The sequence below is a fragment of the Rhagoletis pomonella genome, unplaced genomic scaffold, assembly GCF_013731165.1.
Source record: "Rhagoletis pomonella isolate Grant_MI unplaced genomic scaffold, Rhpom_1.0 Rhpom_scaffold_00366, whole genome shotgun sequence".
Lineage (NCBI taxonomy): Eukaryota > Metazoa > Arthropoda > Insecta > Diptera > Tephritidae > Rhagoletis > Rhagoletis pomonella.
The window spans coordinates 59,578-82,540 of NW_023458920.1; the positions used below are offsets into that span (position 1 = coordinate 59,578).

Here is a 22,963-nt window from a genome sequence, read left to right on the forward strand (position 1 = left end):
ATTATTGCTTTAAACCGTCTGAGTTTAATTTAATTTTAAACGAGTTGCAAACTCCGCAACAAAAATGGACGCTGATATTAAACGCTTGTTGTGAAGCATAAAAACATATATACAATATATATTGCTGATAGAAATCTATACTGAAATCAACAGCAAAACAAACAAAGTCAAAATTAAAACAACTAACAAAAATAACTATTTTCACCCGTAAATCGCCGTTACTTACCGGTTATTTATAGCCGATGCTGAGGGCACCGCTTCAGGAAATAGTTCAACGCAAAAGAGCAGCAAAAATGCGGCAGCTTCAAAGGATTCAAAGACGTCTAAAGGTATTTCCAGCGGCAATAAGGACGAACGTAAAAATAGTAAGAATGAGGAAGACAAATTGAAGAGAAAAGATGAGAAAACTGGCGACAGAAAGGAGAAGGACGATAGGTTGGTTGAATGCCAAAGTGTAGAAGCCTAGAACATCACCATAGAATGAAAAACTATTTTATAATGGATGAGAAAATTGCAGTCAATAATTACTTTTGAATCAGTTTGTTGTATGAGAGTTTATACCAGTTATAGTGTTGAGCATTTGGAAAGATACCAGTAGAATGTTGTATTGTGAGAAACCTACAACAAAAGAAGAAGAATAATAAATGGGAAGTCGACTGACCGTGGACGGCATTGCTATACATTCTAATCAAGGAGTAGCAGACGTTCAAAAGATGCGCAACCAAAAATACTGAACTTTCACTGGAGCAGTTTAATGTTTACAGAACAGTTAAGATCGTTTCTAATCCACCTTCCGAAATCTGAACCAAAGCTCAATATCTTATAACTGATATAAGTTTTTCATATCAACAGCTATTCGACTCTGCAAGATTGATTAATGATTTAAGGCAGACGTCGTCGACACATTTTACTAATATCATTTCTTTTTTTAATATTTTTCCCGCTGAATTCAACTTGATTCAACCCACAATGTATTGTACTCGTGGTTATCCAACTGAAAACAGTGAACATAAATCATCTTCAAACAAAACATCGCAAAAGGATGACAAAGGTAATTAACCCAAAAAAGCAGATTAATAAACAAAGCCATCTGCAGAAAGTGTTATTGCGAAAATCGACAATCATGCAGGGTTAGAAAGTAATAAGCTCTCTTTTGAAATAAAAGTTACATATGAATTGAATTAAGTGGAAGACTCAGCAAAGAAAGTGTGAACTTAGCCAAGTTTTTATTGTAGGTAGTGCTTGAAGGTTATAAAATCATTTGATCGGGAGTTCACTCTCACAACAAAATTCAAGATTTCTTTATTTAAAAAATAAAGAAAAAACTTTATTGTGGACATAGAACTTTAATAACTCCTAGATATAGAGCTTGAACGCATTTAAGAATTCAGTACGGTGCGGCATCTTTAGTGTAATTTATGCATCAAATCTAGGAAAAATATAACCGGAGCAGTTCCTAGTACAGCACTGAATCAAGTTTTGCAGTACAAAGGGATTACTCTCCAGCACCGAGCTAACAAATACTTGTGTTCCACTTGCAATCAATGTCCTGATTCCAGTCTTATCGGTATCCAGGCATTATTAAAGGTCTCCATGCTGCAACAAAATATCAACAATGATTTCGTTCTTGCTGCTAAATCATTTAGGTTTCGACATTTGCTGTAGTGAAATCCTTGTATGCGGGAAAATAAATATATGCAGGTGCTTCTTTCAACAGCAACTGACTGGAAGGACGACGTTTTAGCCGAACGTAGATCCCGATTCTGGAAGCAGCGCCTCGCCAAAGTTATAAGCGATGTACACCGCGATATTGGGAGAACCAGCCACAGTACTCGTCGTGATAATATCGTCCGGATGACCACTACCCATCAACATAGCGGAAGCGGAATTACCCGAGCAAGCCGGTATACCTGGATCAACTGAGGGGCTGGTACCGCCGCCTCAATAGCTACCTGCCTCTTGCGTCTGAATCCCGAATTGGCATACACATGCGTGTCATGCGGACGGGACCAACTTTACATCATCACCTATCAACGTCCTTACGCCTCGGCAGCACCGTCGAGGGGTGACTCCAGCAACTGGTGTTTGATTTGTGTTGAAAAATTTTGGAGATTCTGTACGCTGGATTTGAGAAGAAACAAACATCATACCCGAGCACTTTGCTGTGGCGGTACAACCGTAGTTATTTTTAGCCGGAACCAGAAAGCTTAAACAGTTGACTCCCACCTTTACACAGCATGACATTCGATTAATCTAATAACACTATACATATTTCGTACTCAAATCTGAAGTTCACATTTTTTTTGCTGAGTTCTGTATAGGGAAACATTCCAAAGTGCATTTAATATAAAAATTTTAAAACAAATTTTATATATAAAAGGACAGCTTTTATCCTCTGTGTCTTTAATTTAAAAAACATGTATACATATATATATAAAGACTTTCAAAACGAATCGCAAAATATTTGAATGTGTGCTCACCATTACTCTTCCACTATTATTTGTATGGAAATTGCAGAAAAGTCCTCAGCCAATACCTCGGCGAAATCATCGGCCCCAGCAAAGCAAGTAACTGCTTCCCGCAATCTCTGGGTTTCCGGGCTGTCTTCTTTAACACGAGCCAGCGATCTGAAAACCATATTTTCAAGGTATGGAAAGGTGATCGGCGCTAAGGTCGTCACTAACACGCGGACACCAGGCACCCGTTGTTATGGCTACGTAACAATGTCATCATCGGCAGATGCCAGTCGCTGCATCGAGCATTTGCATCACACCGAACTCCATGGACGGATCATTTCTGTGGAACGTACCAAGAACGAAATCGGTAGCAGCTCAACAGCTGGTTCTAAATCCCGTTTAGATGGCATAAAGAAGGAGGAAGATAAGAAGTCTCACGACACAACTTCGAAGACCCGCGATGATAGACGCAAGATTAGTGAAACCAGTAAGAAGGACGATTCATCGAAGAAATCTGATGCCGAAAAGGAGAAGCTGCGCGATAAAGAGAAAGAGAAAGAGAAAGAAAAAGAGAAAGAGCATAACCAAAAAGACGATAAGGACAAGGAGAAAGATAAGGTCAAAGACAAAGAGAAGAGCGTGACTAGCAATCGCGAGAAGCGTGCTATTTCGAGGGAAGGGCCCAAAGATCGCAATCCTCGGCAGCTTGCCAACCGCAGCCGCTCTAATGACCGCCATCGTAACGATCGCAATATCAGGGACCAAAGGCAGAGGGAACGCGAACGTGAACAACGCATCAGGCAGCGAGAGTATATACAGTTGCGAGAAGAACGAGAACGACAGCGTTTGCGAGAGCGTGAACGCGAACTGCGTGAAGAAGAACGTCGTCGGCGGGAAATTCGCGAGCGTCAGCGCCAAGAAGAAACTCGCCTGGCTGAAGAACGTCGCAAGCTAGCACAGGAACGCGAACGATTAGAAAAAGAGAAAGCAGAGTTGCTGCGTTTAGAACGCGAGCGCCAAAAACTCGAGCGGGAGAAAATAGAATTGGAACGACTCGAGCTAAAACGTCAACAAATGAAGTATGAACGCGTTTACACATACATTAATAATTTTTTTTAGAACTTACAATACTATATCCATATATACACACCCTCATATACATACATACATGCACACTTACCCGATGCACAAACAGAGACCGTTATTTACTACTTCAGTCAACTGTGCCAGTGAGGCGAGGCAGCTTCGCATCAAAAATGTCTCGGGATGTGTGTCGATTGCAGAGTGTTGGATGTATACAAAGTGTGATTATTGTTAAGAAGTTATACATACATACATATGTGATTGATTATATCGCGAGAACGTGTTATTCATCTCAGTATTACTTATGTACATAGATATTGAGTAAGCCAGGTGATGCAACATATCTCTCAAAAACGGTCGAATCGTATAGACGTGTCTTTTAAATTAATATATTTTTATTTTTAATCACTAATACTTTCAATTGTCTTTTTCCCAATTTTCATTTGAATCGCGTACTTCAAAGGATTATGCACGCACGAGAGGACCCCATTAAACGTCTGGCAAAGAGATCCAGTACCGAGCGCTACACCGATGTGTCCGATCGGAAGCGGTCCTCTGGAAGTGATTCTCGTTTTGAGGCGCCTCCTCCACCAAGGTTTGATGCCAGTCTCGTAACATCGTCGAGAAGGTAAAAATTGTACAAACATTGTAACATGTCTCAGCTTAAATATGCTAATAAAGTCCATACTCTTCATTCAAAATTGGTATGCATTCAAGCTATTCGCCCTACAAGGCGATTGTTAGAATTACAAATACTGCAATACGAGAAATATTAAGAAATTCAAATTTGCAAACACCCACTTTTCATTTGAGAGTTTTATTAGCGATTAAGGGAGCAGCTTTAAATATTAAAGATACATACCAGAAATTGTTAATTTTTCAGTCATAGTTATGACCACTATTTATGTGGAAGAAAAAATTAATTAGTAAAAACCATCGGATACCTCTATTTTAACTGGAGGACGACCTAAATTAAATGAAATTCCGTCTTAACCGAATGAAGGTTGTGCGAGAATATTTCAACTGCCATAGTCACAACAAAGCGAATTTCAGTAATGAGTGTTTTAGAGTTGTTTTAACTATTTTTGGCCTTTAATAGAGTTTTTTTTTGGTCAGTTTTAGATTTTAATTACTCCTAGGTAACTTCAAATCGGTATGAAATCAACGACGGGAGTACTTATCATCGAAAAAAAACTTGGCATTTACTGAAGCCAAATGAGTAGAGGTGTAGGCCCTGTGAAAAACACGAGCTACAAATTTTTGTTGCCTATTCCACTTTATTAATAATGTAATAATAACCATGCGGATGCCATTTTTTCATCCCTTCCATTTCTTTCAAGCTATTAAGCATCATTTTCTGAGGATTTAACAGTAGATCATTAGGTAAAAGCCCTTCCAAAGGGCCTTCGTGAGAGTTTAGAGGCTTTCCACTCTCTTTTACTTTTTGTATGGAGTGGCACAAATTGAAGGCCTTATTTATTTAGCTACCCATAGAAGGACTTTGAGGAAGACTTTTGTAGGACGTATTTTAGAAGGTCTTTTTGGAGGAGTTCTTTTATACACTGCTGCATATTGAAATTCATTTGTAATGTTAAATAATATAAACTTACACATTCACGTATATTGTAAATAGAAAAAGCCCTTGAAGCCATTCAGGCAAGCACTTTTTTCTGCCCTTCTTGGGTAGGCCTTTTAGAATGACTTCCCTTTAGAAGTCCATACCAATTTTTATTAAAGAGTGCTTTATATACAGTAGGGCTGGGGCTTTCCGTATATTCGGATATTCGTGTACAGATACGAATAAAATACGGATATCCAGTTAATATACGTTCTAATTTGTTGTCCGGATATCCTCTTAATATTTTAAAGATATTCGGTTAGAACTTCCAAACTCCCAGCCCTAATATACAGTAACAAAATCTGTTATTTTCCTTTTTTTAATATTATTTTTAATTAAATACTTATTCTCCGTACTGTGAACCCCTAGTTATGATAAGAAGCGTGATGATTATACTAGTTCTTCATCCGGGAAGCGCGCCATTGATGACTATTCATCTTCGTCTAAACGCATGGATTACTCGAGCGGTACCAAACGTTCAGCTATAGACGATTATTCTGTAGTTCCGGCAAAGCGAAGCTCAGACGATTATGGCAAGCGTAGCAGTGAATATCTTTCGTCGTCTTCATCAAAACGTATCTTAGACGATTATGGTACAAGCAAGTCCTCACGTGACGACTACAAACGCGAAGTTGAAATTCGACATGTTCCCGCAGTAAGTAATAGCGGCAGCTCATCATTCCACACTAGCCGAGATGTCAGCTCTACAATTCATAAGGCTACCGCAAGTCGCTATCTAGACACAGATCGTTCTTCTGGAAGCTATCGCCGTGGCGGTATCGATGACATAAGGTAAGCGTATTCGAATGGTAGATGTGCGGGGCTTATTTTAATGTGTTTTGTTTAATTTTGTAGGTCCTCATCTGGTAATAAACGCTATGACAACTCAAATGGTTACGGCAACTCTAGCAGTGGCAACAATGTCTGGGCATCATCTACACACTTGAGTGGCAGCTCTGGCGGAAGTGGTGTCAAGTCATACGTCGGCAATGGCATGTCCAGCCTTCACAGTAACTCAACATGGCAGAAATCGGTGGAAGAAAACAGCTGGCGTCCCATGCCATCCACACAAGATCGCTTTGATCGAACTTACAATGAACGCTCCAATAGTGGATACACAGCTGGAGGAATGTTTGGCAGTGGAGGACGCTATGGCGGCCAAATGTCTCGTTACTAAATCTAATTCCGCATTGGCATATTTTAAATGTCGTTTACAATTTTAAAGCTCTTTTATTATTATTATTATTATTATGCATTGCATTATGTGTTTTCAGTCGTACTACAAACATCTTATTTGTGAATTTTCATAAGCTTGGTTAAGACATTTGATTAATTTTGTATTGCGAATGGTGAATCAATCAAAATAATTGTGTGTAGTGTGTAAGGAAGATGTCAGATCGCAAGTCAATGATTTTCTTGCCGGAATCCACATATGAAAGAAAGCAAATATTTGCATTGTAATCAGTCATTAGAAATGGGGAAATAGAACACAATGATTCACCGCAATCATGGTCGTGATTCTAATTGCTTCTTTCCTTTTTTGGTTTACTTGCAATTCCAAAATATTATACTACGACAATGTCTTTTGTAGTCAAATAAGTAACATTTGAATTATAATAAAACAAGTTACATTCATGCAAAATGTAATAAGATGCTTTTATTATTAAACTTAAGGCCCTGTTCCAGGCACGTAATAAAAGCGGCAATACTGCAGCGCTGATGATTTCCAAGTCTGTTGCAACTTCCCGATTGATAAAACGTTGCTAGAACATGACACCGAACATTATACTTTAATAATTCGCGCAACACTGCGGTTGTGATTGCAATTCGAACAAGCGCTAATTCACTGAGGCTCCTCCAGGGACGATACCAAAGGTGTTGTAGTGTCTACCATTACTAAAACACTGTGCGGCAATATGTAAATGTTATTTACCTGTATGAAGTAGCCCTTTTGGCGTTGCTTCTCTGAGGTGTGCAAACTAGATATCAATTTACAATTTTGGGTAGCATTAAGCCGTATTTTTATACACCTACTTACGCTAAAATATCGACCGGTTCCAAAAGCAGCTCTGATTTATAAACCGAGGCAAGAAAATTTGTAAACGCCACAGTATTATTACCGATTTCTGAATCAAAATCTTCACCTCCAAGTTGTAACTGTCAATGTACGCTTGCCTTAGTGAAATTAGACGGTCATAAACGTGTTAACAGACCTTATCGAAATTTCCATCCTCAAACTCTGGTATTCCATTTCTAGTGCCCCAGAAGGTGATGACGTTGTCGTCAGATGTAACCAACGTTCCTTGATCATTGCATTTGCAATTCTAAAATAAAACCTTGCATCTAATCTCAATCTATTAACAAAAAAAAATGCATAGTACTTACAACAATATTGCGATGCTTAACGAATTCCACCGGCGTAGGCCGATCCATTTCCCCAGTGTGTCCAATGCCGAGTTGTCCTTCGGAATTGCGCCCCATTGTATATATCCAACCACCCTCCAGCAGTAATACAGTATGCATCGAAGAAAAGCTCGCCTCAATGATTTTATGTGGCATTTGAAGTTTTTTCTATTAAATGGGTGAAGCTAATTTACTAGTAAATAGAAAAAAATTGCATATATGTAAATTAGAGTGGCCTTCCAAAATTTTTCCTCTTGCCGAAAGAGGTTCTGGTACCAAACTACGTTTTTATCTATCCATTTAGAGGATGCTCATGATTCTCATATTTTACTCTAGAAGTATTGTGCACATATATTAATCAAAAAATTTGTTAAGTAACCTAAGAACATTTAAAATTTAAATTATCTATTAAAATGTCACAAGCTTCAGTTGTCAGTGCAACAGTAGCCTTTTATAAAAATCACCAATATTTTTGCCAGCTTCACAGCGATCCAATAACAGATATTACAAATATCAAAAGGAAAAAAACTAAGGGGGGGTGCCCGTTTTCTAGGGTGCAATGTTTTCCCTCATACAAAAATGGGACCACTCTAATGTACATACGCACATACATATCGCACACCGTCTTCAAAAGAGTCGCAACTCAAAATAATACGTTCATAAGAAAATGCGAAAAACTATTTCGTAGCACATGCTAATCATATGGGCAGGGCGACTTTACCTTAGGTTTTTTAACAAATTATAACCAGCTTTTACTGAAAGGTAAATAAAAGCTCTGTGTACATTTTTAGCGCATAATATCAAAATGCAATATTTGAGAAGCTCTAGCAAATAAAGAAAAGGTGATAGAACCTTTCACTCAGGCCTAAATAAAAATTAGAAGATAAATCAGTTTTCGCTGTTCAATAAACGACTATAAATTACCATCAGGTAAACTTGCAGGGGTGGTTTTTTCAGAAATAGTAGTCGAGAGTTCTAGCTTTAATTTGAGCCTGAGTGGAAGTTGTTTCTTTGCAAAAAACGCGATTTTTCGATACCTTGCATTACATTTTTTATAGATAAGTTCCTCTGGTTCTCATGGTCTCACATGTACATATAAATATGTATGTATGTGTAAAAGGCGAAGATTCTGTATTTGAGAACAGACGGAAAAGTTACAAATATTATATTGCAATGGGTTTTCAGTTTGGTTGTTGTTGTTGTTGTAGCAGCATACAAATTCCCCAAAGACTTTTTTGGGGAGTGTTGCTGGAGTGACAGTCCTTGGCCAGATATAAATCTGGGTCGTTCCGGTTACTTAGACCCGACTGTCGTGGGAACGTTTTCAGTTTGGTCAACAAATACGGCTTAATTGAGCTGTAAATCGCACATTTCTTTAAATCATCCGGGAACCCAGTTAACCGTGCGGGTTTAATTGAAAAATCGATTTTTGAGCGAGTAATTCATTTGTAAAAAATAACGTTTGGCGCATACACTTTTGGCAAGTGTTTGCCCGAGCTTATCCTGATGTTATATCACAAATGGGGGGCTTACAATTTTACGCCTTCTCCAAACTGCAAATGGTTTATGAGAAGCCTTTTCCAGGCAGAAATACACTCAGATGTTTGCCATTGTCTGCCAACGGCCGACTGCTGTTAGAAAAAACGTATTTCTAATATTAGACGTTGTCTGACCAGGGATCGGGCCCAGGGCCTACGGAGCCGAATAGAATTTGGCTTCGGTTAAATAAATGTGCGAATGCTATATGTTCATAACGCTGGTTTGCAGGAAAAACGACATAACTAAAAAATGCGATAAAAACGTATTTGAAGTTTTTAATAATGGTTTCTCATTGAACCGGTATAAATAACTAAAAACAATACAACGTTTGAGAGATTTCGCCGACTTTTCTAGCTGATGAGCGTAACAACCTTCGCCTGGCCGATCCCGGAAATCCTCGCATTAGGGATCTTAATACGGAGATTCGGCAACTTGTGAGCATACACATGTGGAAGAAGTGGAAAGAGCATCTAAAGACTTGCAACTTCACCTCTGGCATGAGTGAGCTTTGGTCAACCGTGAGGTCGACATCTTATATAGATTCGCCTTGACTTAAAGCGCAGTTACCCACGGACGTAAAAGCGGAGAACGTGGCAGCTGACACGATCTATCTTATGGGATCTGCGAGTTATCAAAACTCACCACCACTACGTCACACGTTGCTTCCTAAAAGAAGCGAACAAATTCGAAGGCATTATAACGCTATGCCTTCTAGAACACGTTATCACTAAAAGCGATTACCGATTTTTTGCTGGGTATGTATGTACATACATATACACACGAGGGCCACTAAAAAGTTTTTAGAGCCCGCGACACTAATGCCATTTGAGTCAATCTGACCCTTGCATCGTAAAATTTGGCAGTTTCTAGCATCAATGTACTCGGAACTTGTTACATAGGAGCGCTTTTTGTGTTGTTTACAGTTACTTCAAAGTTTTAAATAGAAAAAAAAAAATAAAAAATCTTAAAAAAGAAAAGGTCAGGGTGACATTATAAATAGGTTAAGAGCGCGGTTACCCACGAACGTGTATGTAGCGTAGCGTAGAAGTACGTAGAAAGATATCAAGTGTGCTGTTGAGAGAAAGAGAGGGAAGCAACGTCTACGTTACGGTCATGTGGTGGTGAGTTTTTGATAACATGCAGATCCCAAAGATCATTTTATGAAAACAAAATTAAAATATTAGTCACAACTTTTTCCATTTCATTTACGATGTTGTTACGTCTGTTTGCATTTCAGGTGCATCTACATCTGAATGTACATACATATTATGTATCTACTATATATGTATGCATGAATGTAAAATAATCTAGCAAAAAAGTTTCTCCTAAAATTTTTTATGGATTTTGTGACCAGTCCTTATCCGCAGGACTAATTTTTCCATAGATTGGTACCAAACTGAATCGTGCATACATTTTTTAAAAAGTAACTTATGTATACATATATAAGGATGAGATTCGGCATTTTGTACGTACGAATGCTGTTATTGTGATATTCTTCTTAAATCCCAACTTCCTGTATTTGTTGCATCCACAGAGGTACAAGTCGCCGTTTTTGAAAAGAACTGCCGAAACATTGGGGCCGCAAAAAAATTTTCTCCGCCTTGCCATTCACATGGGGCAGCAGTACTTTTTTGTGGAGTTCTCCTTCAAAGAAAAGTTGGTAGTTAGAAAATTCATTTCAGTTGCTGAATGTACTTATGAACTATGTATGTATGTATGTATGTATGTATGTATGTATGTAATTGTCTACGTACTGCTGCGTCTGTAATTTGCCCAGACCAAGAGCGCCGTACGCGCTGGTACCCCAAACATAGATTGAACCATCGGCGCTTAAAGCAAGCGCATGTGCTGTGCCGGATGCTATTTTTTCGATTTGTATATCCTGTAATTTGCTGACATTTTTCGGGGTGTGGAACGTTTTGTTATCTTCATGTCCGAGCGCATACTTTGAATTATCGCCACAACTGAGAATGGTGCCGGATTGAGCTAGTAAAATGGTAAACCCATCTCCAACGCAAGCACTGTATTGGATAGTGTTTAAGTCAGAAGAAATTTGCATGAACATGCATGAGTTGTAAAATAATTCAAGCGATTTTCCATCCATCATTTCACAATCAATGAAATGTCGCTCATTTGCTAAAAAACTGTCAGGACCCGAATCAGGGCATCGGCGATCGAATCAAAGTCGATTCGGAATTTCTTTTTCAGATTACGACATTCGCTAACGAGCTCGCTTTTTCAATTAAAAATGTATTGGAAAGAAAACGACTGTCATTTTATTTCATTCGTTTCGAATCGAGCCCAGATCTCGAAAAAGCGGTCCATTTATCGAACTAGAGGAAATTGATGGTAGCGCTTTCAGCAGAAGCATTTTCATACTAAACAGCATGGTTTTGAAAGCTAAAGTAATTCCCTTTCACGAAAAAAATATTGTCATTGGGCCGAAATTACCCCTTGATTTTAACAAAATTGGTCAAAAATAGTGTTCTTCAAAAAAAAAAAAAAATACATGAGAGTTAATAAGAATATTGACTTGCTAGTATCGGAACTATTTCTTGCACGATTATTTGCCAATAGTTGTTCAACGGCTCGGCGCCAGTGAGCAATCGTATGCTGCGAATGCTGCATTATACTAAAGCCAACCTACGAACACAGATATGTACATATTTTGAATATGAAAGATATGCAGGAAACTAGTTTTTTCATCCTTAAAGTATTTACATACATACCTTATAATGTGGTGGTTTCGGACACTCTCCATTCGGCTAGGGTAATGCTTCCATGCTTCAAGCGATGTAGATCCAAGTTGACCATGGGTGCCCTCTCCCCAAGCATAGACGGAACCATCTTTAGCAGTACAAAATCGCTTTTAACAGATACATACATATGCATACATATTCGCCCCTATTCCGATTGTCGGAACGACAGTCGTTCGTCGTAATTTGAAATTTGCATTGGGGTTATGAGGCAACCAATGACATAACCTACTACACATTTTTATACCCGAGCGCACTTGTGCACAAGGTTGTTATGACTTTCTTCGCATAACGGTTGTTTGTAACAGGCAAAACGAATCGAGATAGATATTGACAAATGTATACATAAATGATCAGAATGAAAAGCGAAATCGATTAAGCGGTGACTGCCTGTCCGTCCGGCCGTCTGTGCACACGATAACTCGAGTAAATATTGAGATATCTTAACGAAACTTGGTATGTGCACTTCTTTCGGGCGTAGGACGGATGGTATTGAAAATGGGCAAAATCGGACAATAACCACGCCTACCTCCCATATAACGGTAATTTTCAGAAATACGAAAACTGCGATATTTTAGTAACCGCTGAAGATTATTCACTCAAAATTGATATTTACAATATTTTGTAGACGAAAAATAAGAACATTATACCTTTTTGGGAAAATGGGCATAGCCACGCTCACTTATGGTTACATGTGTATATCTTCTTGGTAACCGCTGCACCAATTTCCTCCAAACTTGACACAGTTGGCCTTGGTACAGGATACAAAATGGCCGAAAATGTTTAAAATCGGACAATAACCACGCCCACATCCCATATAATAATAACTTAGAGAAATACGATATCTTCGATAAATCAGTAAATATTAAAGCTAATTTATTCAAAATTGATACTTGCAAAAATTGTTTACCAAGAAATACGTTAATAATAAAAGTTTGGAAAATGGGTGTGGCACCGCCCACTCGGTAACCGTTCTACCAATTTGTACCAAACTCGGTATGGTTATTGTGCTTGCCACATAAAAGCAAAACTTTGAAAATTATTTAAATCGAATAAAAGTACGGCCGCATTTCATATAACGGTAATTTTCAGAAATGCTTGAAACTTCAATATTTCGAAATTTAAGGACGTTAATTTACTCAAAATTTATACACACCGACATACATATATTTAATACACTCTAAAAAATCTGTTTAAAAATGCGACTATAAATCGAGTATATTTTTGTTTATTTTTAAAATTTTTTGGTAAATTTACACGATGAATATGTATTTTTCTCGTTTACACATTTTCGTGTGTAAAAATCGTGTTTGTTAGCGGCTTTACACAATTCTACGGGTGAAATCAAACAGCAGGTGTGTATTCTGTAGCTTGTACGCACTTCCGTAGTAAATTTACGCACACCACAGCAGCTATATTACACTCTAAAAAGTCCGAAATTTAAACCAACTATTCGTTGAATAATCGAGCATGTAATATCGCGAATAATAATAGGTAGGAAATCAGTAACCTACCTTTTAGCTAGGAAATCTACACAATTTTTTTTAGAGTGTACTTGCGCCGGGTATTTAATGTTCGGCTCCGCCCGAACTTAGACTTTCTTACTTGTTATTCATATTATCCTTTCAAAATGAAGAAGTATTGAAAACGTGTTAAAATCTGTCGTTTTATTTACGACATAATTCAACGAACGACTTTCGACAACCAGAATAGAGCTGATTTTCTCCCTATCGAGAGAATTTAAACACACGATTCTTACCATCGTTTACTACTACAAAATGTGAATCACTTGTAGCGACAGTGCGTATACGCGATTTTGGTGGCAACTGTATGGGATTCATGTTGAAACTGTTTCCGAACGCTTTCAATTGGTATAGAACGGATCTGACGGAGGTGAAATTTAAGTAAAATATTTTATTTATCTTTGCTAAAAATAATCAATTTAAATTTGTGATGATTCACTAACAGACCGCTTATAAAGGACTTCATTCGGGACGGCAGTTTCAGCATTCATCACCTCCCTCATTTCGGTACATCCAGTTGGCAGCTCGGACAATGCTTGAGTGGATCTATCTGTTTCCAAATTAAAACTGAGCTCCACATCCTCTTTTGTGGATCTTAATTCGGCGCTCATCTTCGGAACGGAGTTTGATGCAAATATATCCTCTTTATAGGAATATCTAAAAGTTTGAATGTACATACATACACATGTGCATAAGTATGTATGTATTTACATAATCATCAAGTACATAGTAAAGAGACAAAAAAATGTGTGCGCCTGGACCACACTACTGAAGTGAAACTTCCTTCGATTCATTTCCCATTATTCGTCTGACTTCATATTCGTCTTCGTATAAATCTTTGTTTTCAAGTTTAACTTCAACTTCCTGTTCGTATCCCACTTCGTGGTCGTGTTCGTCTCCGTCTTCCTCTTCGTATTTTATTCGTCTTCATTTTGATCGCCGTATTCCTCTTCGCATTCGTCGTCGTCGTCATCGTCTCGTGTTCTTTTTCACATTCGTATTCGCTTTCGTTTTGGTCGCTATATTAGTATTCGACTACGCATTTCTCTTTGCATTCGTATTCGACTTTGTCTTCGTCTCTATCTTTGAGATAACTTGGATCGCAAGTATCACACAATTTACGTAACAATCTTTTAGCTTACTACCACCGCTAAAGAAGGTTCACTTCAAAAATGCTATTATCCACATACATATATATGGGCGATTCCAGCGAAAAGTATACCGCGACAATAAAAAATAAAAATAAAAGTCCTACATCTAACTTATTTATGAGCCGATTTGGCTGCTTTTTATAATATATACTGGCTATGTAAGCAGAAACATTTTTGCCAAAATTGGTCTCTTTAGGTGGCGCCAGGGTGGAGATATTTTGAAAAACCGTATTTATCAGAGGATAATTTGGTGAATTTTGTAGAAGGTGTTGCTCATTTTCTCCATGCAAAAAAATTTTTGAACTTACTGTGTATTCAAGAAAATGCGTGAACAAAAAATTGCCAAAAATCAACGGTAAGTCCAAGCATATTCCAACTTGCAGTTTATTCAACTAAAATTTAATGGGCTTCAAAACATGGCATACTCAAAACAATTCTAGAAAATCTGATTAAAATGTTTAAAATTGGGACGAACCAAGGCACATTAAACAGGTAGTATCAGTAGAGCAAAAACAACATTTGCGTGTATTTTGTTGTTGCTTCTGGTATCGAAAGTGTCAAAAACTGTTCTGAATTTTTTCTTCTAAATCAAAGCGTGCCATGTGAAATACAAAAAATTATAAAAAATAAAAAATTGAAATTGGAAAAAATAAAAATTGATGCAACTTTCTTTCCTAGTAAATTTGTTTGCTTCTCGAAGCATTGATCCATCCTTTGCAAGGCCCAGTAATCAGCGGTCGTGCTGCCGAGTTGGGCGAACGTTCCAAAAGCTGCTATTCAATCGCTTGTTTTGTATGGAAAAAGGTTTCACATGGAAATGGATTTTAACAATTCAGAATTTTTGTGAGAAAAAATTAAAAATATTTGACATTTTCTAGACCAAATAATTTGAAAATAAATCAAATCAGCTGCTCTACTGATACTACCTGTTCAATGTACCTTGGGACGAACATTTATTCAAATTCGTCGAATTTTTATAAATGTTCTACAAATTTTTAAGTTTTTATTTACGTTTTTTTTTAGATAGTGATTTATATTTTCATAAAAAAATATTACACAATTTTAGATTTTTTCTCTTTGTTTTGTTTTAAATAAAACTGTATTAAGCCTTATTAAATTATTCTAAAAACAAAATTGTATGTTTGGATTCGATGCTTTAGAAATGTCCCGATTTTTGGCCACAGAAATCTAGTCACCGTAAGTATTGCCCAATTAGCAGGGTGTTGCAATTTTTTTAACCCGAGTCAAAATCCATTTTTTTTTTTTTGTAACGCCACGCCAGCGCATATGTTTACTAGATAATATCTACATATATAAGGTTTGTTCGTCGAGCAAAAAATTTGTACGAATTTGTACGAATTATCACGATTTTTGCCCAAATCGCGTTCGTGCAGACCAAAAAATTATCCAACACTCAAAAATTGTGGGAGCAAAGTGACAGTTCTCTTGGAGAGAAGTTGCAAATTCTTGCTGGAAAAAATTTTGCCAGCAAGAATTTGCAAACACGAAAAACATGTGGTGGTGGCGCATGGTTGCACTTTTGTCTACAATAATTTGAATAAATTAGTTCGTTAAATTTAAAAATTTATAAACACGAGCGATTTTTTTATGAAAAAAGGAAGTAAATAATTGTTGATATAATTAATTTAGTTAGAATTTAGAGAGAATTTTAGAGAGAATTTGAGAAAATTTTTTCTTACTCTCTGATATTTTGAGTGTTGGATAATTCTTGCTGGATTTTCGACGAACAAACCTATAATAATATATAAGAAAAATAAAACTTGCGCCAGCTGCGATTCGAACCGGGGTTCTCAGATTTTTAAGCGAATACTCTCTCTGCATGCCAACGCCGCACATGAAAATTCGTTGACTAAGTGCCTACATATCAGCAAATCGTTAATCATACCCATTGTCCGCTACTGCATGACATTGTAACCAATTTTAGAACAAGTCTCGTATCTTATGCATTACATTCGGACTACTTTTAGTACAATTCACCTGTTTTACATTACATTGCCTTAAATTTTTGGACTTTCTTTCTTTTCTTTTTTTGGACTATATTTTTCGAGCAATTGGACCACTCTTTCCTTCAGGGGAGTGTCACGTAACGCCATATTGGAAATACTCATATGTATGTATGTATGTACATATCTAATATATCTACATAGCTAGGTATTAGTACCCTTTATTTTTCCCCAAATTTCTAAATATCAATGGAATCCAATACTCCAATATTTCCGAGGCCATTGGCCGTCGAGAAGCATCTACCTGCGAAATTAAAATTAAATTGCACTTACGAGAGCTGCTTACAAATGAGGATATATCGAGCCCTTACCGCCAAAAAGATATAAGCGACATTTTTTTTTTTAAATTTGATTTTTAATGCATATCTACATCTTTTTGGCGGCTAGGGCTTGATATGTATGTATTTATGTGTGCATTTTTCTTGTTCAAACTTGCCTGCAAAAGATTGCTCAGAAGACTCCGCAGCCCTGAAGAATATCCTGTAGGTATGGCAGTATAATTGCCCTAAATTTTATGATAACGACAATGACAAATATAAAAGATATACATGTACATAAATATTTAGGAATATGCAAGAAACAGGCGGCGAGGCCTTATAAGCATACCGCCATTATTTTGGATACTAATTGCGAGAGGTTTGAAGCCGCAAAACTCTTCTTGAGGCAACACATCTCGCCAAGAATGCAGCCTAAGGCCCAAATATCGCTTTTGTTGTCGTACTCCTTGCCTTCGCACTGAAATTAAAAAAAAAAAAAAATTATAAACTATATATCATTAGCCTAATTAATATGGGACCACCCTTGAGGTAGCTTTCCGATAAAAAATTATTATAAAGAATTATGGAAAACGGTTTACGTAGTCCAAAGTTATCCGGTATCATACATAAAAAAATATTCCGGCGGATTGATCACCTTTCTCCTTTTTTGAAGCCGGTTATTACAAAATACTTAGCTACGAATGTACATACGTATTTCAATTCTTGTGGCTATTGTTAAAGATGGTAGAGCTCGTTTAATTTTTGAGTAACTATTTTTGAACTCTTACGTATTTAATAAGAAAATTATATGCCAAAGACATATTAAACATTGGTAGCAGAGAGCAGCTAATTTGATATTTTATTTTTATTATCTGGTATCTAAACTGCCAAATATTGTTAATTTTTTCTCGAAATTCATAATTGGCAAAATGTATTCGCATGTGAATCTTGCTTATCTTAGGGCTGCTTTTACAGTAACGACTTAACTTTCATTCGGCAGTTAAGTATAGGCTTTTAGTACAAAATATTAAAGTTAACTGCCGAATTTGAGTTAGCCCCCCACTGTGAAAACGTCACATAGGAGCATAAACGCTGATTTTTGGGACCGGAAAAGGATGTATTGATGCTTCTGGAATTCAACAAATTTACAAAGAAAGAAAGTGGAACCAATTCTTTATTATTTTTTTTTTAATTACAATTTTTATTTACGTTTTTGTTTATATTTCACATCGCCCACTGTAACATTTAAAAAAAGCAGACTATTAGTTTGACACTGTAGATACCAGAAGCTGCAACAAAATACACAAATTTTGTTTTTGCTCTAATTCTCCTACCTGTTTGATATGCGTGCTAGATTGCTACGTACGTAGCTACTTTACACCTAAAATGCTAAAAATCGTGACCTCCCCTATCGTGTCCAGGTAGTACTAGGGTTCGAAATTTCAGACTTTGGTGTCGATACTGAGTACTCATTCTGTCATCGAGCTCATGGTATCGATACTCTAAAAGTATCAGGGAAAAAGTATCGATACTACTCAGTATCGAACTCATTAAAATACGTTTTTTGGGATACTAAAATTATTTTATTCTTTAATCGTATATCTAGTTATTTCTTGAAATTAAAACAATACAATTTTAAAATATTTGATTTTTATTTTATTGCAGAACTTACTTTCACGTAAGAAGTAGTTTTAACCTTAAATGTACATACATACATATATATATGTATATACTTTCACGAATTTCAAATTTTATTAAGATTTTTTGTAAACTTTTTGGGTATGCATTTTTGTAGCCTATTCAATTTTAGTATAATAATGGCAAGATTGAATTAAAACTCAATGGTAGTAGGCTACACGTAAAGTAAAGTTGAATAGGTTACAAAACTGCATACCCAAAAGGTTTCCAAAAATTCTGCATTTTCGTGAACTTTGCGGAAGGTTTTATGGCCTTATTCATAAAAAAAGGTTTATAAACGGAAAAATGTAAGAAAATGTCATTTTATTGAGCTCTTTAAACCTACTTTATTTTTTATGAATAAGGCCATTAAACTTTCACTTATTTCGTTATGCAACAGACTACACGAAATTTGAGTTTATTTTAAGTGATGGACAAAATTGAATGATAGTAATCCTTATAAGCAAAGAAAAAATTTAAAAAGTATGTTTTTAAAAAGTTTTCGATACTACGAGTACTTTGCAAAGTATCGAGTAAAATCACCAAATAAGGTATCGAGTATTAAAGTACTCATTTTTATACCCTCAGTATCGATGCTTACTCAATATCGATAGTATCGTTCGAACCCTAGGTAGTACCTCCATTTGAATAAAAAATTGGATACGTGCGCTCAATTATTCTGATAATAAGAATTGTTCTTAAACTAAATAAATATTAACTCATACCATCTCTGGACTGAAGTAGTAGGGCGTTCCCAAAACAGTTTGTGCTAAAACCTTAGTATTCATTATTTTTGATATGCCAAAGTCGCCAATCTTTACAATGCCGCGTTTATTTAAAAACACGTTAGCAGTTTTTAGATCTCTATAAAGAATCAATAAGTATTTAATATATTTAGATTCATTCTACTTCCATGTATTATTTCGTACCGATGTAAGATATTCTCCGAATGCATGTAATTAATGGCACTAGAAATCTGTTCAAACACTGCGATGATATAACGTTCAGGAAAATAATCTCTGACCGGACGGTCGGCTATGACCTGGGCGAGTGTTCCACCATCAGCGTACTCCATTTCGATCAGCAATGTGTTGTCCCTAATGAAGCTGCCGAGGTAACTATTAAATGTAAAAAAATTAATGTACAATAGGAAGCCTCACGAAATAAGTTACCCAAACTATTTTATTTCAATTCGGTGGGATTTGTGCAGTGGAACGCGTCGAAAATGCCTCCAACTTTTAAGACGGCAGAATTTTGATTTCATTTTTTTAATGCGCTAAAGCTCGTTTTAATCAAAAATTACTAAGTACAAAAATAAAACGAATCGTTTTTTTTCATATAAAAGTTGTTTTGTACATATTTTATGCATATTATTAAGGGCCGATATCATAACAAAATTAAAGAATGTTTTAAAATTTAAAGGATGCTTTATTTTGCTGATCGATTTTATAAAGCCACTTCAAAGATAAAGGTGCCCATAAAGGCTATTTAGTTAAATACCCAAAATGGAAATCTAAATGGCATAAAGGTCCCTTTTGTAAGAGAAAGAAGTATGTAATTTTCGTAGTATAGTAACATATGTATTTATGACAATCAGCTGATGCAATTTTGCCGAGATCAGCATTGCAAACATCGTTACTTTCATTTAACCCTTCGTCAGGCGTAATATGGTGACTGCTAATTTCGGGCGCAATGTGCCTTACTGGCACACTGTCAAAAACACATAATAAACACATAATTATATTGTTTATACATCTGGGAAATACTGGCGCGGCGTTTAGGGATATGAAAAAGAAATAAATGTCAACATTTTTGTAAAAATCCTTTATTTGACACAAATTTAGCAGCTAATAAAAAAATCTTAAAATAAAGTTAAAAAATCCAAAAGTCAAACATAAGATGTAAAATAGTTTAGAAAAATGCAAATATTCCATAAAAATTCAACACGGGTATATGAAATAATAGCTAATTTTAGATGAATACTAAAATTTAAAAAAGTAATGTAAAAGTATTTCTAAAAATACTTATTTTAATATATGTGACGAGTTTGGGCGCAATGAGCTTCTCAGATCAAACTCTGCATAACTTCTAGTTGTGAGTGTCAAACAAAAACTTAGAGTGGTTTTACTCTTCAGCTCTGCAGCTACTGAGCGTAAGCAAAGTTAACGGTATAAAACGGCACGGCGAGATCAGTTGCGCCCGACGAAGGGTTAAATGAACCTTTTGTTATTATTCAACTGCCATTTTATTATGAAAGCACTTCTTGTTTAAAGTATATGCAAATGACACTTTAGCTAAAAGGAAACTTTTCATTATGAAATTGGCTCTAACAGTTTTTTGATGTACATTTTTTCTAGCGTACTTTTTAAGAGTCTCAAAATATGTACATATAATAAATGAGGCGATTTTCTCGAAAATATAATTCTCGACTTAGGAGCTGTTTACATGTGACCACAGATGTATAAATTAACAAAATAACTGTCAAAATTATGGGTTTTCTCCTTTACATATAATAGCACAATACTCGTACAATAAAACAATAAGGACAAGTTTTCCATTTAAATGTTTTCACTGTATTACCTGATAATGTTCGGATGGTGAAGCTTGGAAAAGACCTCCACCTCATTCATAGCCAAATCTCGTTCGGATGGCGTGAGATCGGATAAATTAATTTGCTTAAATACGACATGATGATTGTCAACTTTACGTCGATATAATATTGCCACTCCAAATGAACCTACGAATAGTGCCCGTATTCCAAAATTGAATAAATGCACTTATGAACTCATATACATGTGTGTGTACGTCTGGTCAGTGTGGTCGTATATATGTATATACATAAGTACAAACATGATACTAAAGTGATAGTTTCAAAATAGACTTTACCTTGTCCTACTACGCGAAGTTTCTCATAATTATGAAGCTCGGGACCAGCGACTTCTGGCACTTTTGGTGTTCGACCCACTACTCCGTCGTCATTGTAAATATTTGCAGATTCTAGGCTTTTCTTTGCAGGCCTTGGAGGCTCGTCCTTCAACAATGACACCACCGATGATGATGAGTTAGATATGGTAAATATTTTTGGTTGCATAACTCCATTGAAGGTCGCCCGCTTTTTTGATTTCGACGCGACAAGAGCAACAGATGAAGAGCTACTCGATATGGATGAATCGGATATTCGACCATTAAAGAGCGGTAATGAGCTGGCTTTAGCTTTGAAATGTTTCATTTTTTCTTTAAGCAATAATAGTACATATCTGTCTCTGCACTGGTAAAGGTATACTATTTTCGTCCATCAAGATTACTGCTTACAATAGAGTTAGTGGTTAGTGGCCCGTAAAAATGTTGTGGTCACTTAAGTTGCTTAGCAATGGCGAATTGATGGCGAATTGGGAGCAACATGTGTCAAACAAGTGCCGACGATTTGGGTTTAAATATGTTTGTAAATAATATGCACATTGATGTCGCCGGAAAATAATGATAGGGAGAGGGCAGCTTAACAATACATACTTACCCCTTTTAAATATGAGTATGTATTTATGTAGGTATGTGCGTGCATTCATTCACTTCATCATGCCATATGGGTTACCCTCTCTAGACGCTGACCCGCCCCACCAGGTGGCGTGACACTTTGTTCATTTGAAATTTGGCATACAAATAATAATAGTAATAAATAATAACACTTATGTTTAGTTCAAAGTACTTAGAAGGTTATGTATTTTATTTCGTTACTTTTGTTGTTATTTATATGTATTCTTATCTTTTGTAAATTGTTTAAAAATAAATCTTAAATCTACTTTAAGTCGGCTAGTAAAATTTCACTTAACTAATGCATCAAATCGTTTTACATTATATTTCAATATCAAGTGGTTCTTAAATTATATCTCTTTTGGCTAAAATACTTAAGTCATAGCATATAATCGAACTTTGTATTTATGTACACATATGTTACCGGCAAAACCCGATCTTAGAACAAACTAGTTTTTTCCTGGGCGAAACAAGTTCTATCTAGATCCAAGAAAGGAGATCGCAGAAAGGAGTTCTACTCAAAAATACTGTGGCGCCTGATCTAGTTTAGCCTAGTCAAAACTAGTTTGTCCTTAGATCGGGTTTGGCCGGTAACATATATGTACATACAACTGCATCAAACCTCGTGCTAGATATACATACATACACATGTATGTATGTATGTATGTACATACATAAATATCTACACTTATGCACTTATGTATGCAAATTTTTTATGAAACTCGTATTTCGAGCGGAAAATAATTAATACGGGGTGGTGTTTTTACACTTCCGCATTCCATATGCTACATAAATACTATGATTAACAGAAGTTTTCTGTACCAACGATCGTTTTTTTTTTTATTGTACACTAGTTGGTAATTGACTACGAAGCTGCTAGATATTACATACGGTGGAAAACATCAAACATTGGGCTCCTTTGGAGGCCTGTTTTCCATTCCATGTTCC

The 22,963-nt window shown here is 36.2% G+C and overlaps 1 protein-coding gene and 1 pseudogene across 1 annotated transcript in view; one reads left to right on the forward strand and one right to left on the reverse strand.

The window, feature by feature from the left end:
* The window catches only part of LOC118750714 (SAFB-like transcription modulator), a gene marked incomplete in the record, with an annotated part of 16,439 nt that extends 9,635 nt beyond the window's left edge, over positions 1 to 6,804 (forward strand). The window contains 6 exon segments of the mRNA XM_036485445.1: positions 240 to 435; positions 1,005 to 1,051; positions 2,518 to 3,535; positions 4,003 to 4,167; positions 5,527 to 5,949; positions 6,013 to 6,804. Coding sequence (XP_036341338.1) covers positions 240 to 435; positions 1,005 to 1,051; positions 2,518 to 3,535; positions 4,003 to 4,167; positions 5,527 to 5,949; positions 6,013 to 6,334 — 2,171 coding nt within the window.
* LOC118750716 lies at positions 6,574 to 22,648 on the reverse strand (annotated as a pseudogene).
* Between the last annotated feature and the right edge of the window lie 315 nt (positions 22,649 to 22,963).